The 17,595-nt window shown below is 43.5% G+C and overlaps 1 protein-coding gene across 1 annotated transcript in view; it reads left to right on the plus strand.

Annotated features, from left to right (window-relative positions):
• ADGRF3 (adhesion G protein-coupled receptor F3) overlaps window positions 1-17,595 on the plus strand; it is a 28,740-nt gene that overhangs the window by 4,479 nt on the left and 6,666 nt on the right. The window contains exons 4-11 of the mRNA XM_060249152.1: window positions 1,636-1,845; window positions 2,356-2,580; window positions 3,569-3,778; window positions 4,963-5,106; window positions 5,460-5,656; window positions 14,572-14,781; window positions 15,241-16,005; window positions 16,978-17,592. Of these exons, the coding sequence (XP_060105135.1) occupies window positions 1,636-1,845; window positions 2,356-2,580; window positions 3,569-3,778; window positions 4,963-5,106; window positions 5,460-5,656; window positions 14,572-14,781; window positions 15,241-16,005; window positions 16,978-17,592 (2,576 nt within the window). The remainder of the gene's footprint in view (window positions 1-1,635; window positions 1,846-2,355; window positions 2,581-3,568; window positions 3,779-4,962; window positions 5,107-5,459; window positions 5,657-14,571; window positions 14,782-15,240; window positions 16,006-16,977; window positions 17,593-17,595) is intronic.

Below are 17,595 nucleotides of genomic sequence, written 5' to 3' on the forward strand. Positions count from 1 at the left end.
ATCTCCAATAGTCATTCAGAAGCTCTGTTGGGCAAGTGCTCTGCCTGCCCCCCCCCCCCAATTTTCTAAAAACACTTGGTGGGAGCCAGGAAATGTGTTGGCGGGTGCTGAGGTGTTCACAGGCACTGCCCTGAGGACCCTGCCCTACCTGTTATCTCCTTCACCCCCTGAGTTCTAGAACTCTCTATGTTATTAGAAATAACCTTGTGGTGCTTCCTCACTCTCCACCCTCACAAGTCACTTTTGGCATAAATATATCCTTCAAGAAAAATTTTCAAACTGCAACAGCCAAGCCAGGAGAAGTGCCAAAGTTGCTATAGTTACAGACATTAAAGCCATAGCCATTTCAAAACCTGTACTTAATTCCTCTCCTCCACCACTCCCTTCTTTTGTTGCAATCTGGCCTGCTGCCTCAAAAGAGGGTCTCTTGACTTGGTTTACAAATGTGACAGAATGGAGACTCCTGAAGAGGTCAAATGGGCACTACTATTTCAGGCTGCAATTGTTATGTGTGTGTAGGGGGGAGACCACGGTTTTCTCTTAAAAACTCCCTGCAAAATAAAGGCTTAGAATATTGGTATAGAAGGTTGTAGCTCAGCCCTTTACAGGCTATGCAGTTTTTGCAACCAAGGGATTATTAATGTAGGTGAACACTGAAACATGTAGTCTCTCATGTCTGCAGTCCAAAGTGGTACAGTCCTCAGCGTTCTGCTGCTTTACCTATAGACCAGGCACAGTTGATCCTATTTGTGACTGCAAGTCAGGTTGAGCACCTGTGACATGACTCATGTAACATGTACTGCATTATTTTGGCCTTTAATGGAGGAAGTGCCAGACAGCATCTGAGGAACCTGAGTGCAAGATAATTGTACTCTGCTACCTCCTACAAGCATTCCTGGTAGAGTGGTCCAGAGGCCTCTGCTGGTGGTGAAAAGTGCCATCAAATCACAGCTGACATACAGTGACCCGATGGGGTTTTCAAGGAAGGAGATTAGCAGAGGTGGTTTGCAATTGTCTACTTTTGCATAGTGACCTGGACTTCCTTGGTGGTCTCCCGTCCAAGTACTAAGTAGGGCTGCTTCTGCTTAGCTCTTGAGCAGTGTTCCCTCTAAACTGAGTTTCTGTGAGCTAGCTCATAGGTTTTTAGCCTCTGGCTCACACATTTTTGTCTTAGCTCAGGAAGGATGGGGCAAACTCAGAGCGAACTAATTTATGCAGTAGCTCACAATTTTAGTGCCAGTAGCTCACAAAGCAGAATTTTTGCTTACAAGGCTCCACAGCTTAGAGGGAACATTGTGATCTGATGAGATACGGCTAGCCTGAAGTATCCAGATCAAAGCAAGGCTCCTCTTTTTGGGCAGCATTTCTTCTGACTCCTTTTAGACAGGATGATAACGATGAGCATGCTAAAAAGTGTAAAATTAGAAAGTTTCACATTGTTGCCTCCAGTATAGCCATATTTCTAGCCAAAATGGGGAGCAGAATAGAGTTCAGGAGACATTTGAGACGTGGGGAGGAAAGTGACCAAGACTGGAAGTGGAGAAAAGAGTTGTCAGGGGAGCCTAGACCAAGTGTTCAAAGGCTCATGAAATTTCTGCCCGTCTGTTCTTCCCTTCTTTTTTTCCTTCCGCCCAGAGTGTGATCCATTGCAGAGAGGTAGCTGGAACTGCCGCTGCCTTCCAGGTTATTGGTGGAACAATGACTTCTGTGCAAATTTGCAGGCCTGTGAAGATGGTGGCATCTTCCAGCCCTTCGTCTCCATCCTCCTCCCATCCCCTTGCCAGTGTCTTCGCTGGACTTCTTCAAACACGGGTTACTGCCAGTCACTCTTCTCAGCCTGGAAAGGTAAGCCTCCCCTCCCCCCCGGGCTGCGCCCACACAATGGCTCTGCAGTTTTAGCATGATCATCCAGAAGAAGAAGATGAAGATATTGGATTTATATCCCGCCCTCCACTCCGAAGAGTCTCAGAGCGGCTCACAATCTCCTTTACCTTCCTCCCCCACAACAGTCACCCTGTGAGGTGGGTGGGGCTGGAGAGGGCTCTCACAGCAGCTGCCCTTTCAAGGACAACCTCTGCCAGAGCTATGGCTGACCCAAGGCCATGCCAGCAGGTGCAAGGGGAGGAGTGGGGAATCAAACCCGGTTCTCCCAGATAAGAGTCCGCACACTTAACCACTACACCAAACCAGCTCTCCTGATTATCATAGGGTGTGAAGAAGAGATGTTGGGTGGGCAGGAGAGGACACAGGGGAAATGTAGTGGCTGCTTGGGAATGCACCTCTGATTGCATCTTAAGGCCCCTCCCAACCCCCCTCTCCCCCATGCCTGATCCACACCCTCTTTCTTCATTTCAGTCTCAGAAAGTTCTACGCTGCCCCCCAAACAAGCTTCTGTGGGAGCCAACGATGACTTGACTCTCTCCTTCAGCTTGGGAGAAGGAGCCACTAATGTGAAGTGGTACTTGCTCAGTCCTGAGCGGAGTGAGGCAAAGGCGATCCGCACTGGGACGGAAGTGATGCTAGTGCAAAGCAGCTCAAAGGCTGTGCTGACTGTCTCCTCTCCCTCCCCAGACTGGGCTGGTACCGTATTTCTCTTCTCTTTTTCTAAGGAATGGGTCATTTCAGTCTAAAGCTGAGGCTGGGAGAAACTAATCTGAAATGCAACAATTCTCTGTGCATGCTCTTTTGCATTGGCAAGACCATCTGCACAAGACTGCTGTACACACTTTATTCCACCAGCTGTTAATTCCCCTGCATTTTCCCTCTGCTGTGTGCCATTGAAAGGTCTTAAAAAAACACACACACACAGCAATTATCATTGTGCTACAGGGAAATAACCTTACAACAATTTGAAGGAACCCTTCCTTGTGGCTTTCCAGTTTATGGGTCTAACCACCTACTGGCCTCACTAAGGAGGGATAGTTTCTTTTAGATACTGGGAAGAGAGTGGTCTACATGCAGAACAGGCACAAGCCTTTTACAGCAGGTCCTAATTTTGCATTCGTAGAAACTCTGTTTTCTTAAGTTCTTAGACTTGATCTCAGCAAGGGTAGGGGAAGCTCAACATTCTGTTTGCAGTCAAAAGAGGTAGGGCTTCAGGCTTTTCAGTGTGGGGGTTACTGAATGATTGAATCCTGAATAAATTATGCATGTGTAACAAATGTAAGGGAGGGAAGGAGGAATGGTATAGCTCGAGGTTGTCAAATCTCAGAAACTAAGCAGGGTTGGTCCTTGGGAAGGATACCACCGAGGAAGACTGCAGAAGGCAATAGCAAACCACCTCTGCTTCTCTCTTCCCTTGAAAGCTGGGACTGCCATAAATCGACTGCAACTTGAAGTCCTTTTACACCCCCCTCCTCAAATGCTTCTTTTTCTGTAATTTCCAATGCAAACCCTGGGATTATTTTGGACTTGAAGTAAACCTAGCCGTACCCAAAAGGCAAGCCTTGGTGCCATCCTCCCTCCCTCAATGTGCACCCCCACATATAGGTCTATGCGCACACGTTCAGTGCTCAAGGGCAAAGGGTAGGTGCAAACTGCTGAAAGTTCTGCCTTGTCTATTGCACAGGAGAATATATCTGCCGCTACTGGAATGGAAAGGCCCTACAGGAACTGAGGCAAAAGGTTACAGTCCCCCTTGTAGCAGCAGACATTGTCCAGACCCTGTCCCAAGTCTCTATGAACTGCAGTTCCCCAGATAGAGTGTCGCTGCAGTGCTGCATCCGGAACAGAGGGGTTGCATTAAATGCATCTTGGACTCCTGGAGCTCCAAACCCAGGTGAGTAAAGGGGAAGGGGGCATGCCCAGATCTCTTCATCCTTGGATGTGTCAGGAACAGGGTCCTGACAAGTTATTATACATTGCATATTCATTCTAGGGGACAGCAACTGTATTTTGGATTATCTCAGTATTTTTGTCGTTGCTTATTAGGCAGCTATATATTTTCCACATTTTCATTTATATTTCTTTATGTATTCATTGTTATGTATACTCCAGATGTTACCATATATAATCCATATATCCAGGGCTTTTTTTGTAGAAAAAGCCCAGCAGGAACTCATTTTCATAGTAGGCCACTCCCCCTGACACCAGCCAGCCAGAATTGCATTCCTGTGCGTTCCTGCTCAAAAGAAGCCCTGCATATAACCACATGTAACCATATGTAGTCCAGATATCCATATGTAACCATAGGGCCATATATAACCATTATTTTCCATTGGATTTATTTATAGGCTTAAGGATATAATAACATTACACCAATGGTAGTATATAAGAGTGTGGAAGATTGGGGCCTCCGGGAAATGAAAGCATCTGTGAAAGTTTATCACGTCTCTGTGGTTAGAGACAGATGTGTCTACTTTGTGAAAACGGCCTTGGGGGAGAAACATCAAAGTCTGGGAACGCAATTCGAAATAACTGTTGGTGGGAGGTTTGAGTGGGAGAATTTCTGGCCATTAAATTGTGTTTATAAAGGGCTGCTAGGATCTGGTTTATATCACCTAGTGCATGAGCACTTGTACAGGGCAATAAGATTTTATTTGTTAGTATTTTTGTGTGTGCACACATGCACCTGGAAGTCATGGCGACCTCTGGTGACTGACCCTTACTGGAGGCCTGGAGGATATTCAGAGAGGTGGCGGAATACGGCCTACCCTGTTCTCCTGACTGCTGGTATTCCAAGGAGGTCTCCCATCCAAGTCCTTGCCAGAGTCGATCCTGCTTAGCTTCCAAGATTTGACAAGATTGTGCTTGCCTGGGCTAGCCAGGTCAGGGCAATAAGATTTTGTGTGAAGTAAGAGGCATCTTTGTATTCTTGCCATGTAAAATGTGATCATGTACATTCCCAGAGTGCAACGAACTGGGTTGCCATTTTCAAGCCAAGGAGAACCTTCAGCCATTTTTCTCTCACACACTCAAACTACTTCCTCACTCCACTGAGCATGTGATGTCCTGTCTCTTCAGTTAACTTGGTGGGCTCTGAAGACCCGCTCTGCCACTCCCTTGTCTTGGATTCCTGTCCCAGCAGCGACACCATGTACCAGTGCACGTTTGAAGGTGGAGGCCTTGGATCCACACAAACCACTGTGGCTCTGAGCGTGATTCAAGGTAATGTGATAGATGAGGAAGACTAGAAGCCTAGGGTGCTTTTTAAAAATTGCTTACTTATTTGGCAAATATCTAGACCACTTTGGGGAAGCTTTTCCCTATTAACTTGCTTAACCCCAGTTTAAAGTCATCTGCCCTGCTGAACAAGATGCACTGGCAGTGAGTTTCACAATTTGACTTTGCCTCTTCTGCAGCAGAATGAGTTATGCAACTTAAGTGTAAGTATGCAAAGCTGTGTAAGTTCATAATGCATAATTTGACTCTTTGTGTGCATGTACATGAATACAGGTAGAACGCACACCTTTAGGAGGACAATCGCTGTGTGCTTGCTCTGTGCTTTTATTGTGCTGCAGATGGAGATCTCTTTTGCGCCGGCGAGAACCTGCAAGGGAGGTGGAATGTGACAAAGGCAGGGCGAGTGGCTGAGATCCTGTGCCCTGAGGGCAGAGAGGGGATGATGCTGCGGAGCTGCTTCTCCAACGGGACCTGGGGAGCCGTTCAAAATAACTGTACAAGCAAGGAGCTACGCTCCACGTTGCGCGAGGCTCAGGTGAGAGAGGGTCTCTCTTCTTACCTCCTTTGGGTGAGGGTTTCTTGATGAGAAAGGGCAAGCCAGGCCCCATATACTGTGCAGTGGGACTAAAGGCACAAAGACAGGAGCTGGGGAAGAAGGCAGTTCATACATTACAGATAAAAGGATCTCCTTTATTAATCTAACCCTTTTAAAAATCTTTTTTGAGCAGTGGATATTTAAATTTCTGTGGCAATGAGTTTCATAGGAATAGATCCCTTTCTCCTTTAACTCTTTTTGGTTTAATTCTGTTTAGGAATGGGTACCCAACTACATTTTTGTGGTTTGTGCCCAAATTACAAACTGATTTGAACCAGGAGGTTCAACCAGTTTATACAAGTGCTGTGCAAAAAGCAGGGGTTTCCCCCATGAAAAGCAGCCGGGAGCAGGAAGGTTGGAGCCATTTAAACCCCTGCTTTCTGCTCTTCCTGAACTACCCATGAACAGTCTTAAAATTTGCGGAAGTTTCTATTCTTACATCATTAGAAGCAGTCTCACTAAATAGAAGAAGAAGATATTGGATTCATATCCCGCCCTCCACTCCGAAGAGTCTCAGGGCGGCTCACAATCTCCTTTACCTTCCTCCCCCACAACAGACACCCTGTGAGGTGGATGGGGTTGGAGAGGGCTCTCCCAGCAGCTGCCCTTTCAAAGACAACCTCTGCCAGAGCTATGGCTGACCCAAGGCCATGCCAGCAGGTGCAAGTGGAGGAGTGGGGAATCAAACCCAGTTCTCCCAGATAAGAGTCCGCACACTTAACCACTACACCAAACTGGCTCTAAATAGGCAAACTGTCAATACATCTACTATATAAAGAAATATGTTAACTACACTCATTAACATTACTTCTTCAAGATCTCCCTTATTCTGAATAAAGCCTACCCTGTTCTCCTGCATATCTCTTATGCAGATAGCATAATTGCTGTGCAATTTGGTAGACTTGCTAATTTGGCAGATTTGCTTTTAATATGTTAGCAGGAGAAATGGTTTATTTATTTATTTATTTATTTATTTATTTATTTGGTGACTTCTATCCCGCCCTTCCCACAAGTGGCTCAGGGCGGCTTACAACAACAATAAAACAATAAATAAAGTCCAGCCAAAGTTTCCTACAGCCGCTGATTAGCAGGGCGTCACCCTCCACTTTTTCTTCTCCGTGATTTATCTTGTCAGCCTTGTTAGTCCCGACCGCCAGGCACGATAGTAAATCACCATCAACACTGTCACTAGAGCGCTTATCCGTCCGTGAAGAGAAGAATATACAAAGTTTTGTTAAGCCTCTTTGTTCTATCCGTCCTACCGCTCCTGGGAGTGGTCGGTCCTGCGTTCTCACCTCCAAAGGGAACAGAAACAAACGTATCCGCCTTCCTTTTTTTTTTTTCCCTTTCCAAGTCTGAGGAACCGCAAATAAACAGCAACTTCTCCACTATCCTGGTTTGAAAGTATACAGCTGAGCCTTCAGCATTTCATTGTGCAGCAAATCGCCTTGCCGCGGCTTCTCCTCCTCTTTCCGGAGGTCGGAGCTAAGTCGCCATTAGGCGCGCTTGGCTTCAAGACAGGGAGGAGAGAAACGTCTTCGAGACAAAACTCCTCCAGACGCTTCCCCTAGCCCCCTCAGTGTACTGGCCCCCCCAACAGGGGTCTGTACGGACAGAACGTCCCTCTGCGAAGCCAAGTTCGGCTCGTCTCTTCGGAGCTCCTCCGAGACGCGACCGCCTCGCTCTGCCAAACCCGGAAGCAATCGTCAAGAGGTGATTTAAGGAGGTCAAAGGAGACCAAGACTGTGTAATTGGAAGTGGTGGAGAAAAGAAGAAAGGTGGACTTTTGTTTGAATCACTTTGCTTGTGTGCTAATTATTGATTACCTTTAAGATATCTGTTAATTGGTAATTTTCTAAGCTGTACACCACTGTTAGTTAGTTACTGGTTATTAGTGGGAGAACAGAGGTTGGCTGAGATAAAATGTCGCAACAGGCTAAGTTTAAAGGTTCCCCGGGTCAACCCAAAACGGTGGCAGATTCCATAGCTCAAGACTCTCTTAAAGAGATCCAACAGATTAAAGAGACCCAACAGACTTTCTTAGAGGCCTTGAAACAAGTTCAAATAGAACTAAGCAAGCAGACAGAAGCTCTAACAAAAAAATTTGAGATTTTAGAGGCGAATTATAGAGATACTAAGGAAGACATTAATGAGATAAAAAATATTACAAAGTCAATAGAAGAGAAGTTTAGTAAAACAGAGGACAGAATAGAAGAACTAGAGATAAAACAGGAAGAACATGAGATTAAGCTAGCTAAGTTAGAGATGGTCCAAGCGGACTATATTATTAGGTTACTAAATATCCCAGAGGAGAAATTGGAGAATCTTTTGGATATAGTAGCTGAGGCATTGACTGAAGTCATAAAAATAGAGAAGGAGGATATAATAAAAGAGATTGATTTTATACATAGAGTTGGTACCCAATACGCGAAAAAGAACGATTTACCAAGAGAGGTTCACATAAAGTTTGTTCGTAGGTGTATGAAAGAACGTGTGTGGCGTGAGTTAAGAGATCAATCTCTCACGATTAAAGGTACAAAAATTAGAGCTATGAGAGAGATCCCGTGGATAATAAGGCATAAGAGGAGAAACTATACTAATTTAGTGGGTATGCTGCAAGACCGAGGGATAATTTACAGATGGATGATCCCGGAAGGGGTGTTGTTTACATATGGTGGTGTAAGATACAAGATTGACTCCCTAGAGAAGGTAGAGGATTTTATACTTAATCAGGCTAGAACGTGGGAGAAGAAAACGGATAGAAGGATCTCTAAAGGAAATTGGAGTCCAGGAAGGCAATCAGACCCAGTTGAGGTTCCAGATTATCGTTCACAAGAAGAAAAGACTGAAACTGAAACTGATCAAGCGCAAGAGCGAGGACAGAGAGAGACAAGAGCTCAAAAGAAAAAGAAGAATTTTTAAGGAAGATTAAGATATTGTTTAGATTCCTAAATGATGAATAGTTTAAAGATTTTGTCTCAGAATGTAAATGGTCTGAACTCGCCTCAAAAAAGGAAACGTGTTTTTCAGCAATTAAAGAAATTAAATTTGGATATTATATGCTTGCAGGAGACTCACTTAAGAAAACGGGATGAGGCATATCTTTTTAATAAGAAGCTAGGTAATATGTTTGTGACCTCAGAATTGGAGAAAAAAAAAGGGGGTTTGGTGACCTATGTTAATGAGCGACTGCAAGCCAAATTGATTTTTCAAACAGAGGATGCAAGGATGCAAGGTATAGAGATAATTATGGAAAAAGTAAAATTTTTGTTAGTTAATATTTACGCACCTAATGTTAAACAGACCCAATTTTATAGAGATTTATATACAAAGATCAGTGCATACAACTATGATGAGATTTGTCTATTAGGAGACTTTAATGCGGTCACTTGTCCCATGCAAGATAGAAATTCTATAAATCATAAAAAAGGTAGGAAAAAACTAGGTAGTAATACACTACCAGATAATTTTTTCAGGATGGTAGATGAGTTTACCCTGGTAGACCCCTGGCGAGTCATGTATCCAAACAAAAGTGATTTTACATTTTTTTCAGGCAGACATAATTCCTGGTCGCGTATCGATATGATCTGGGTGACAGCTGGAATAATTAAGATACTGGAAGATGCAGAAATACTACCATGCACAATAGCGGACCATAATCCGATTATGATATCTATAAAAGATGTTAAGAAAAGACCAGGATGGAGGTTTAATATAAAGCTTTTAGATGACAAACAGTTTGTGAAATTTATTGAGGAGATGAAGGTTTTTTTTCAAATTAATTCGCAGAGAGAGACTTCCCACAGATTACTGTGGGAGACTAGTAAAGCGTATATGAGAGGGTTAGCAATAAGCTTTAACACTTTTAAAAAACGAGAAGAGAATAAAACTTTAACAAACTTAACTGAATTGCTTAGGCAGAAAGAGAGTTGCCTAAAAGAGAAACCTTCGGTTCAACAAATTAAAGCTGAAATGAAGTTAGTGCAACATAAGATACATTTAATATTCTTGGATGAGATGAAAAAGAAGATTCAATATACCAGATCTCAATTTTTTGAAAATGCAAATAAGCCAGGTAAATGGCTGTCATACAAGATAAGAAAAGAAAAAGAAAAGAAAATAATAAGGGTCTTGAAAGATAAAGATGGTAGTCAGAAAGCAGCAGCAGAAGATAAGAAAAAAATAATATGGGATTTCTATTCTCAATTATATAGTAAAGAGGAGGTAAATTCCGACAAGATAGAAGCTTATTTCAAAGAGAAAAAAATGATACAGAAATTAACGGAAGAACAAAGGACTAGCTTAGCTAGTCCAATTACAATTGGTGAAATTGAAGAAGTATGGGCTAGATTAAAAAAGAACAAGGCAGCGGGACCGGACGGGCTGCCAGCCGAATATTACATATGTTTTAAAGAAGATATTATAATCCAATACAAAAATCTGATTGAGGAGATTTGGGAAACCCAGCTAATTCCGGAGTCTTGGAAAAGGGCAAATGTATCACTCATTCCCAAAACATCAAAAGATCTAGAGGATATTAAGAACTACCGCCCGATCTCTCTATTAAACATAGACTACAAGATTTATACGTCTATTTTAGCGAACAGACTTAAAAAAATTCTGGCAAATATAATTCATTCTGATCAGGCCGGATTCCTCCCGAAAAGATATATGCGAACAAACATCAGGATTATATCTAATATATTAGAATATTACGACTTACATAGAGAAAAACAAATGATTCTTTTGTTTATCGATGCCGAGAAGGCTTTCGATAATGTTAATTGGGATTTTATGATCAGAGCATTAGGGGAGATGAGTTTTGGTGAGATTTTTATTAAGAGCATACAAGCCTTGTATACAGAACAAGTTGCTAGATTTATCATTAATGGAGACTTAACAGAAGAGGTAAAGATACATAAAGGTACAAGACAAGGATGCCCACTCTCTCCGCTGCTCTTTATTTTACTATTGGAAATCTTAAATAACTTAATCAGGGCTAACAGCAAAATTAAAGGACTGGAAATTAAGAAAGAGTCGTATAAGATCTTAGCATATGCCGATGACTTGGTATTGATATCACAAAATAACAGAGAGTCCGTGGTTGAGATTTTAAAAGAATTAGAAGACTATGGTCAAGTCGCGGGTCTAAGAATAAATAAACAAAAATCTAAGATGCTTAACAAAAATATCTCTCCTCAAGAGGTGAGAGAGCTTGAAAGATTAACCGGATTCAGTAATGAAACAAAAATAAAATATTTGGGGATAACTTTCTCCAATAAGTGTAGCAATTTATACGATAACAATTATGTACCGCTGTTAAAGGAAATTGATTTTTCTTTAAAAAAATGGGCGAACATGAAATTATCTTTTATGGGAAGGATAGCGCTAATTAAGATGATGGTTCTTCCTAAAGTCATGTTTCTGTTTCAGATGATTAGTTTTGGGATAAGGAAACCCTTCTTTACTAAAATAGACCAATTAGTAAGAGCCTTTATTTGGCAAGGTAACCGACCTAGGATAAAATGGAAAATTTTAAAAGACAAAAAAGATATGGGCGGATTGGGACTCCCAGATTGGGAAACATACTATGTTGCATGCGTCACACTCTGGCTAAAAGAATGGATTCGGTTGGAGAATACGCGCATACTAGCCTTAGAAGGCTTAGATTTACAAGCGGGATGGCATGCTAACCTATGGTATGTGCAAAAAGGGCAGAAATATTTTAAAAATCATTTGATTCGCAAAACCATTTATGAAGTTTGGTTAAAAATTAGAAGATTGATCTATGCTAAGACACCAAGATGGATATCCCCTGAAGAGGCGTCAATTCTGCCTCAACTGTATAACTTCAAAAAGATAATTAGGTATCAGGATATTTTGGATGATAAAGATAATTTAAGAGAAAAAGAAGACCTAGATTCCAGGGGGATAAGCATGGATTGGTGGACCAGAAATCAAGTAATAACTAAATATAATTCAGACAAGGCGAAAGGATTTACAAAAGCAAATTTTGATTTTGACAAACTGTTATTAAGAGAAGAGGAGAAAATAATTAAGAAAGTTTATAATTATATTCTGCAAATCAAATTAGAAGACGAAGTGGTTAAAAACTCTATGGTGAAATGGGCGCAAAATTTACAACGTAATATTAGTCTAGAACAATGGTCCAATTTTTGGAAAAAGAACTATAAAGTGATAAAGCCAATTAATTATAGGGAAAATTTTTTTAAACTATTTCACAGATGGTACCTCACCCCGGTACAGATAGCTAAATTTAATAATGCAATGTCACCTGTATGTTGGAAGTGCAAAGTAGATATTGGTTCATTTTATCATATGTGGTGGAACTGCAAAGTGGCTAAAACTTTCTGGAAAAAGATACACTGTATGATAAAGGAAATTTTAACTAGAGATTTTGTTTTTGAACCAGAAGTGATGTTATTATCATTTATTAAGAATACAGTTCCACAAGAAGATGAACATATGGTGATTTATATTATAACTGCGGCAAGGATAGTGTATGCTAAATATTGGCGTCAGGAGAGGGGTCCGAACCTGAGTGAAGTTATCGAAAAAGTCTTGGATGCCGCCGAGATGGATGTACTTTCAAATATGCTAAAAGGAGAGTCTAAAGATGACGCTGTCAGAAACTGGGGCAAGTTTTATGAATGGTATCAGAAAAAAGAAAGTATTTCTATCACTGGCAAAACTGAAAAAACTGAAAAAATTTAAAAATAATGATTATTTAAAAATTATCTAAAAATGATTTGTTGTACCTATAATTTGTTTTCAATTTTAGAGAGCAGATAAAAAGTTATGTATTTGTAATGTTATGTAATGACTCAAAGTTAAATATTTTTGTTAAGATAGAAGCCGTTGACTTCCTCCTCAAGGAAGCTTAATCAACTTTACTTATGTTAACAACGTGTATATATTATGTGACTGTAAGTTGAGGAAGTGGGTGTATTATCGATATTGATACAAAGAAAATAAAAAACTATTATGCAAAAAAAAAAAAAAAACACAATAAAACAATAAAACAGTAAAATCAGAGCAAGTTATTACCTCTAAAATCAGACAATTAAAACCTAAAAACCTTAAAATTAAACATTAAACTATACAGTATAAACACAAAAATCTGGTAGCTACATTATCTCATCAGGCATAGGCTAACCGGAAGAGGGCTGTCTTACAGGCCCTGCGGAACTGAGCAAGGTCCCGCAGGGCCCTCACCTCTTCCGGTAGCTGGTTCCACCACATAGGGGCCATTGTGGAAAAGGCCCTGTCTCTAGTTGCCTTGAGACGCACTTCCTTGGGCCCGGGGATGATGAGCAGATTTTGAGTGCCAGACCTCAGTGCTCTCTGGGGAACGTGTGGGGAGAGACGGTCCCTCAGGTAGGCAGGTCCCAGGCCATATAGGGCTTTAAAGGTGATGACCAGCACCTTGTACCGGACTCGGTATATTATTGGAAGCCAGTGCAGAGCCCGAAGGCCTGGCCGGATGTGCCCCCACCTTGGGAGGCCCAGTAACAGTCGGGCCGCGGCATTCTGCACTAGCTGCAATTTCCGGGTCCGGCACAGGGGCAGCCCCATGTAGAGGGCATTGCAGTAATCCAACCTCGAGGTGACCGTGGCATGGATCACTGTTGCTAGGTCGTCGGGGGCCAGGAAGGGGGCCAACTGCCTTGCCCGTCTAAGATGAAAAAACGCGGACTTGGCAGTGGCCGCTATCTGAGCCTCCATCTTTAGGGACGGCTCCAATAGCACCCCCAGGCTCCTGACCCTGTCCGCTGGCCTCAGCGGTACACCGTCAAAAGCTGGCAGAGGGATTTCCCCTCCCGGTCCCCGACGGCCCAAACAAAGGACCTCTGTCTTCGCAGGATTCAATGTCAGTCCACTCAGTCTGAGCCACTCAGCCACGGCCTGTAGTGCCCGGTCCAGGTTTTCTGGGGCGCAGACCGGTCGGCCGTCCATAAATAGATAGAGCTGGGTGTCATCAGCATACTGGTGACACCCCAGCCCATACCTTCGGGCAATCTGGGCAAGAGGTCGCATATAGATGTTAAACAACATCGGGGAGAGAACCGCTCCCTGGGGCACCCCACAGTTAAGTGAGCGCCTCTGGGACAGTTCCCCCCCCCCCGATCGCGACCCTTTGTCCCCGACCTTCAAGGAAGGAGGAAAGCCACTGCAGGCATAGACAAAATATTCAGTTGTATTTGATGTATCTCATGTAATTTGCTATGGACAAATAAATGATTTTTATGTGCTTCTTTTAATAAGGATTTTGCTAAATCAACAACTTAATTTGTGCTTATTATAGACGTAAGTTAAATTAGATAAACTTGACATTGAGACAGTCTTGAAAGAAAAAATCTTTTTTCTTAACTGGTTTTATTTAATTTGTGTTTAAGAAGAACTGTTTAGATTTACATTGCTTTACTAGTTTATTAAAAGAATTATTTTTTTATTCTGGTAAAAGAAGAAAGGAAGGTAATATTTAAGGAGATTTTTATACTTGTAGGTAGAATGATTTGAGCATTTTTATTGGGAGGTGGAATTATAATTGATATATTTGTACTGGTTTCTGTTTCTGCCATTCTGTAAAGGCCCCTTTTCCCTCTTTTCCCCTCTTTTTATGTATCTTCTGCAATGCTTCTTTTTTGTAGTTTAAATCAATAAAATTTAAAAAAAATTGTGGAAGTTTGTGGTGGCTCTTCAGTTTTTGAACGTTAGTTCATGAGTGATGAACCAGCCAAAATTCATCAGGAACTTAATGTTTGTGAGCTGGTTCATGCCCATCCCTAAACTTGTCAGTCTATATTATGGTATGATTCCACTGACACACAAACATATATCCTGCTCTACAGTTACTGCGGGCAGGGCTGGGCAGCCCCGAAAGTGAGATCCCTTTCATGATTGAGTGGCTGAAGATGGAGATGATGCCCAGCCACAACCAGCAGATCTACCCTATGGACCTCTTGACTCTGGTTATCACCATGGATGTCATCTCTCAGGTGGCTATGGATTCCAACATGCGGCTAGACAGCACTTCTGTGACTGTAAGTGCACAGGGAGGGTCCATGGGCAGAAAGACCCAGGTTCAGTCCCCTAGTGGTTCTTTGACCCCAGCACCAATTTTTCACACGCCATTAGTGACTATTAGCCGCAGCGTATTGTTGGAACTCTCTGTCTGGGGCAGTGAGGCTCTGTATTCTTGGTGCTTGGTGCGGTGGGGGGGAACAGTGGGAGGGCTTCTAGTGTCCTGGCCCCACTGATGGACCTCCTGATGGCACCTGGGTTTTTTGGCCACTGTGTGTCACAGAGTGTTGGACTGGATGGGCCATTGGTGTGATCCAGTATGGCTTGTGTTCTTTGAACTTGGAGGTTCCATTTTCTGTCTTGACCAGTATCTGTTGATATGCTAATCTCTCTGTTTTCCTCAGATACTGGGTACTATCTGCTTTTTAAAATGAATGGAATGGCATGCAATGATGGGGAAATGCTCCTCTTGCTTTTAGGACTTGCTGGATGCTGTCAACTGGATGTTGGACTTAGACCCTGAGACCACATGGTCTGAGGTCCAGGCTCGGAGGCAGTCAACTGGCTCCATGTTCCTGCAGGCGATTGAGGGCCTCACTAGCCTTCTGATACCTCCAGCCCAGGAGCTCAGCTTCACCCTCCCCAACCTTGAACTCCAGAGCTCCATGTTTAACTTGACTTGGGTTGATGACTTCACCAAAACCTTTGACACGGATCCACCGCTCTGCTCTCATATCTCCAGAGAAGAGCTGGAAGACGTGGTGCAAAGAGAGCACAATATCATCGTCAGCAGCCTGGTACTGAAGAATATGGATCGCATCCTGCCAGGGCATTATGGGGCGGACTCCAGCCACGTCCTTGGGAGTTTATTGATGTTCAACACCATCACACCCCATAATGGGAGCGTGAGACAGGTCGATATTGAGATGATGTTCGGCCTCTGGAACACAACCCGCAACATGGAGGAGAAGCTGGCTGCCCAGTGCGTGTTCTGGGATCACAGCTTGCTTGAGGGGATAGGAGGCTGGTCTTCCCAGGGATGCCGGTCTTCCAGCACAGAAATGGTTGCTAATTGTTCCTGCCAGCGCCTTGCTTCCTTCTCTGTCCTCATGTCCTCCCACCTCATGCCTGACAGCTTTGCCTTGACCGTCCTGAGCAACTTTGGGGTCTGTGTCACTATCCTCACCATTGCTGCCAGCCTGTTAATCTACTGTCTTGTCTGGACTTCCGTGGTGAAGAACAAGGTCTGGACTAGCTGCAAATAAGTCTCTTTTGCACATGTGTGAGCACACACATATACTCTTCAACACTTGAGCTAGCTCCTTCCCTGCTTATACCAGTAAGACACCATTATATGGCAGGGGTGGCCAACGGTAGCTCTCCAGATGTTTTTTTGCCTACAACTCCCATCAGCCCCAGCCAGCATGGCCAATGGTTGGGGCTGATGGGAGTTATAGGCAAAAACATCTGGAGAGCTACCGTTGGCCACCCCTGCTATATAGGAAACAATGCCAAACGGTTCTGAGTGGCTCAAACAAGTGAGCCAAGCTGTATATTACCAATGAGAACAAGGCCCTCTTCTCTTATCCCTCTTCCCTGACCCAAACATGGGAATGAAGGAGTTTTAGTTCATGAGCTTACCCTGTTAACTTATTCCAAGGGAAGTTTTGTTGACAGAATTAAAAATCTAAAAAGAGCACTCAAGCTTATTCTAGACATGGAGGAGCATTAGTATGTCCTGTTAACACCAGAGCAGGTGGATAAATTAAGACTAGAGAGAGTTAAAAAAAATTGGGCCTCCTCTGTCTCCCAGTGAGTGGTTGTGGCTAGTTAGCAGCTTTTTGACAGAGCAGGACAATTTCTTCAACCTAACCCCAGGCCCTTCTCACCTGCCCCTTGGCATAGAGCTTCTTTCTTCTAAGCCCTGCATTGTCTTTCAGGACAAGAAAAGATGCTTTCAGTTGTCAGCTGCCAGCCCTGAGTTCTCTTGCTTACTCAGAACACTGGTAACTTGCACACATATAGCAACATCTTGGGTATGTAGAGTCCAAAGTCCTGTAGACAAAAAAGGTGACCCATGAATGCTCTGAAATAACCTTCGAAGGGAAGATGGGTGAATCCCTCCAGAATTCCATAGCCACATTGATCAGGGATGTTGTCCTGGTTAGTATTTCGGTAACAGAGCCATAATATATAAAACCTTCTTCTGATTCCAGATCTCCTGCTTCCGCTACACCACCCTGGTTAACATCTCCTTCTCTCTGCTGATGGGGAGCTTGTGGTTTCTGGGTGTCTCCAGAGCCAGTCATGAGAACAAGCTTTGTGTGGCTGTTGCTTTCTTCACCCACTTCTTCTACCTGGCCGTATTCTTTTGGAAGCTGGTTCAGGCTCTCATACTCTGCCACCAGCTGATCCTTGATTTCCACCACCCGTCCATCAGGACTGCCGTGCCTGCTATGGTCGCCGTAGGCTACGTCTGCCCTCTAGTCCTAGCTGGAGCTACGGTGGCCGCCTTCTTCCCTAGGCAGAGCTACCTCCAGGAAACCACCTGCTGGCTCAGCTTTCGCAGCAAAGCGATCTACGCCTTCTGTGTTCCAATCCTGGTCATTCTGACCGTTAACCTCCTGATCCTCTTTGTGGTGCTGCTCAAGCTGATGAGACGGTCGGAGGGGCCCCAAGGAGAGGAAAAGAAGGCTCTGCTCAGCATTTTCAAAGCCCTGCTGATCCTCACACCAGTCTTCGGGGTGACTTGGGTGCTGGGGATCATCACCATGACAGCGGCTGCCTCCCAGTCTATCCGTTACGCATTTGCTATTCTCAATTCACTCCAGGTG

The sequence above is a fragment of the Heteronotia binoei genome, chromosome 1 (assembly GCF_032191835.1).
Source record: "Heteronotia binoei isolate CCM8104 ecotype False Entrance Well chromosome 1, APGP_CSIRO_Hbin_v1, whole genome shotgun sequence".
In the NCBI taxonomy this organism is placed as follows: Eukaryota; Metazoa; Chordata; class Lepidosauria; order Squamata; family Gekkonidae; genus Heteronotia; species Heteronotia binoei.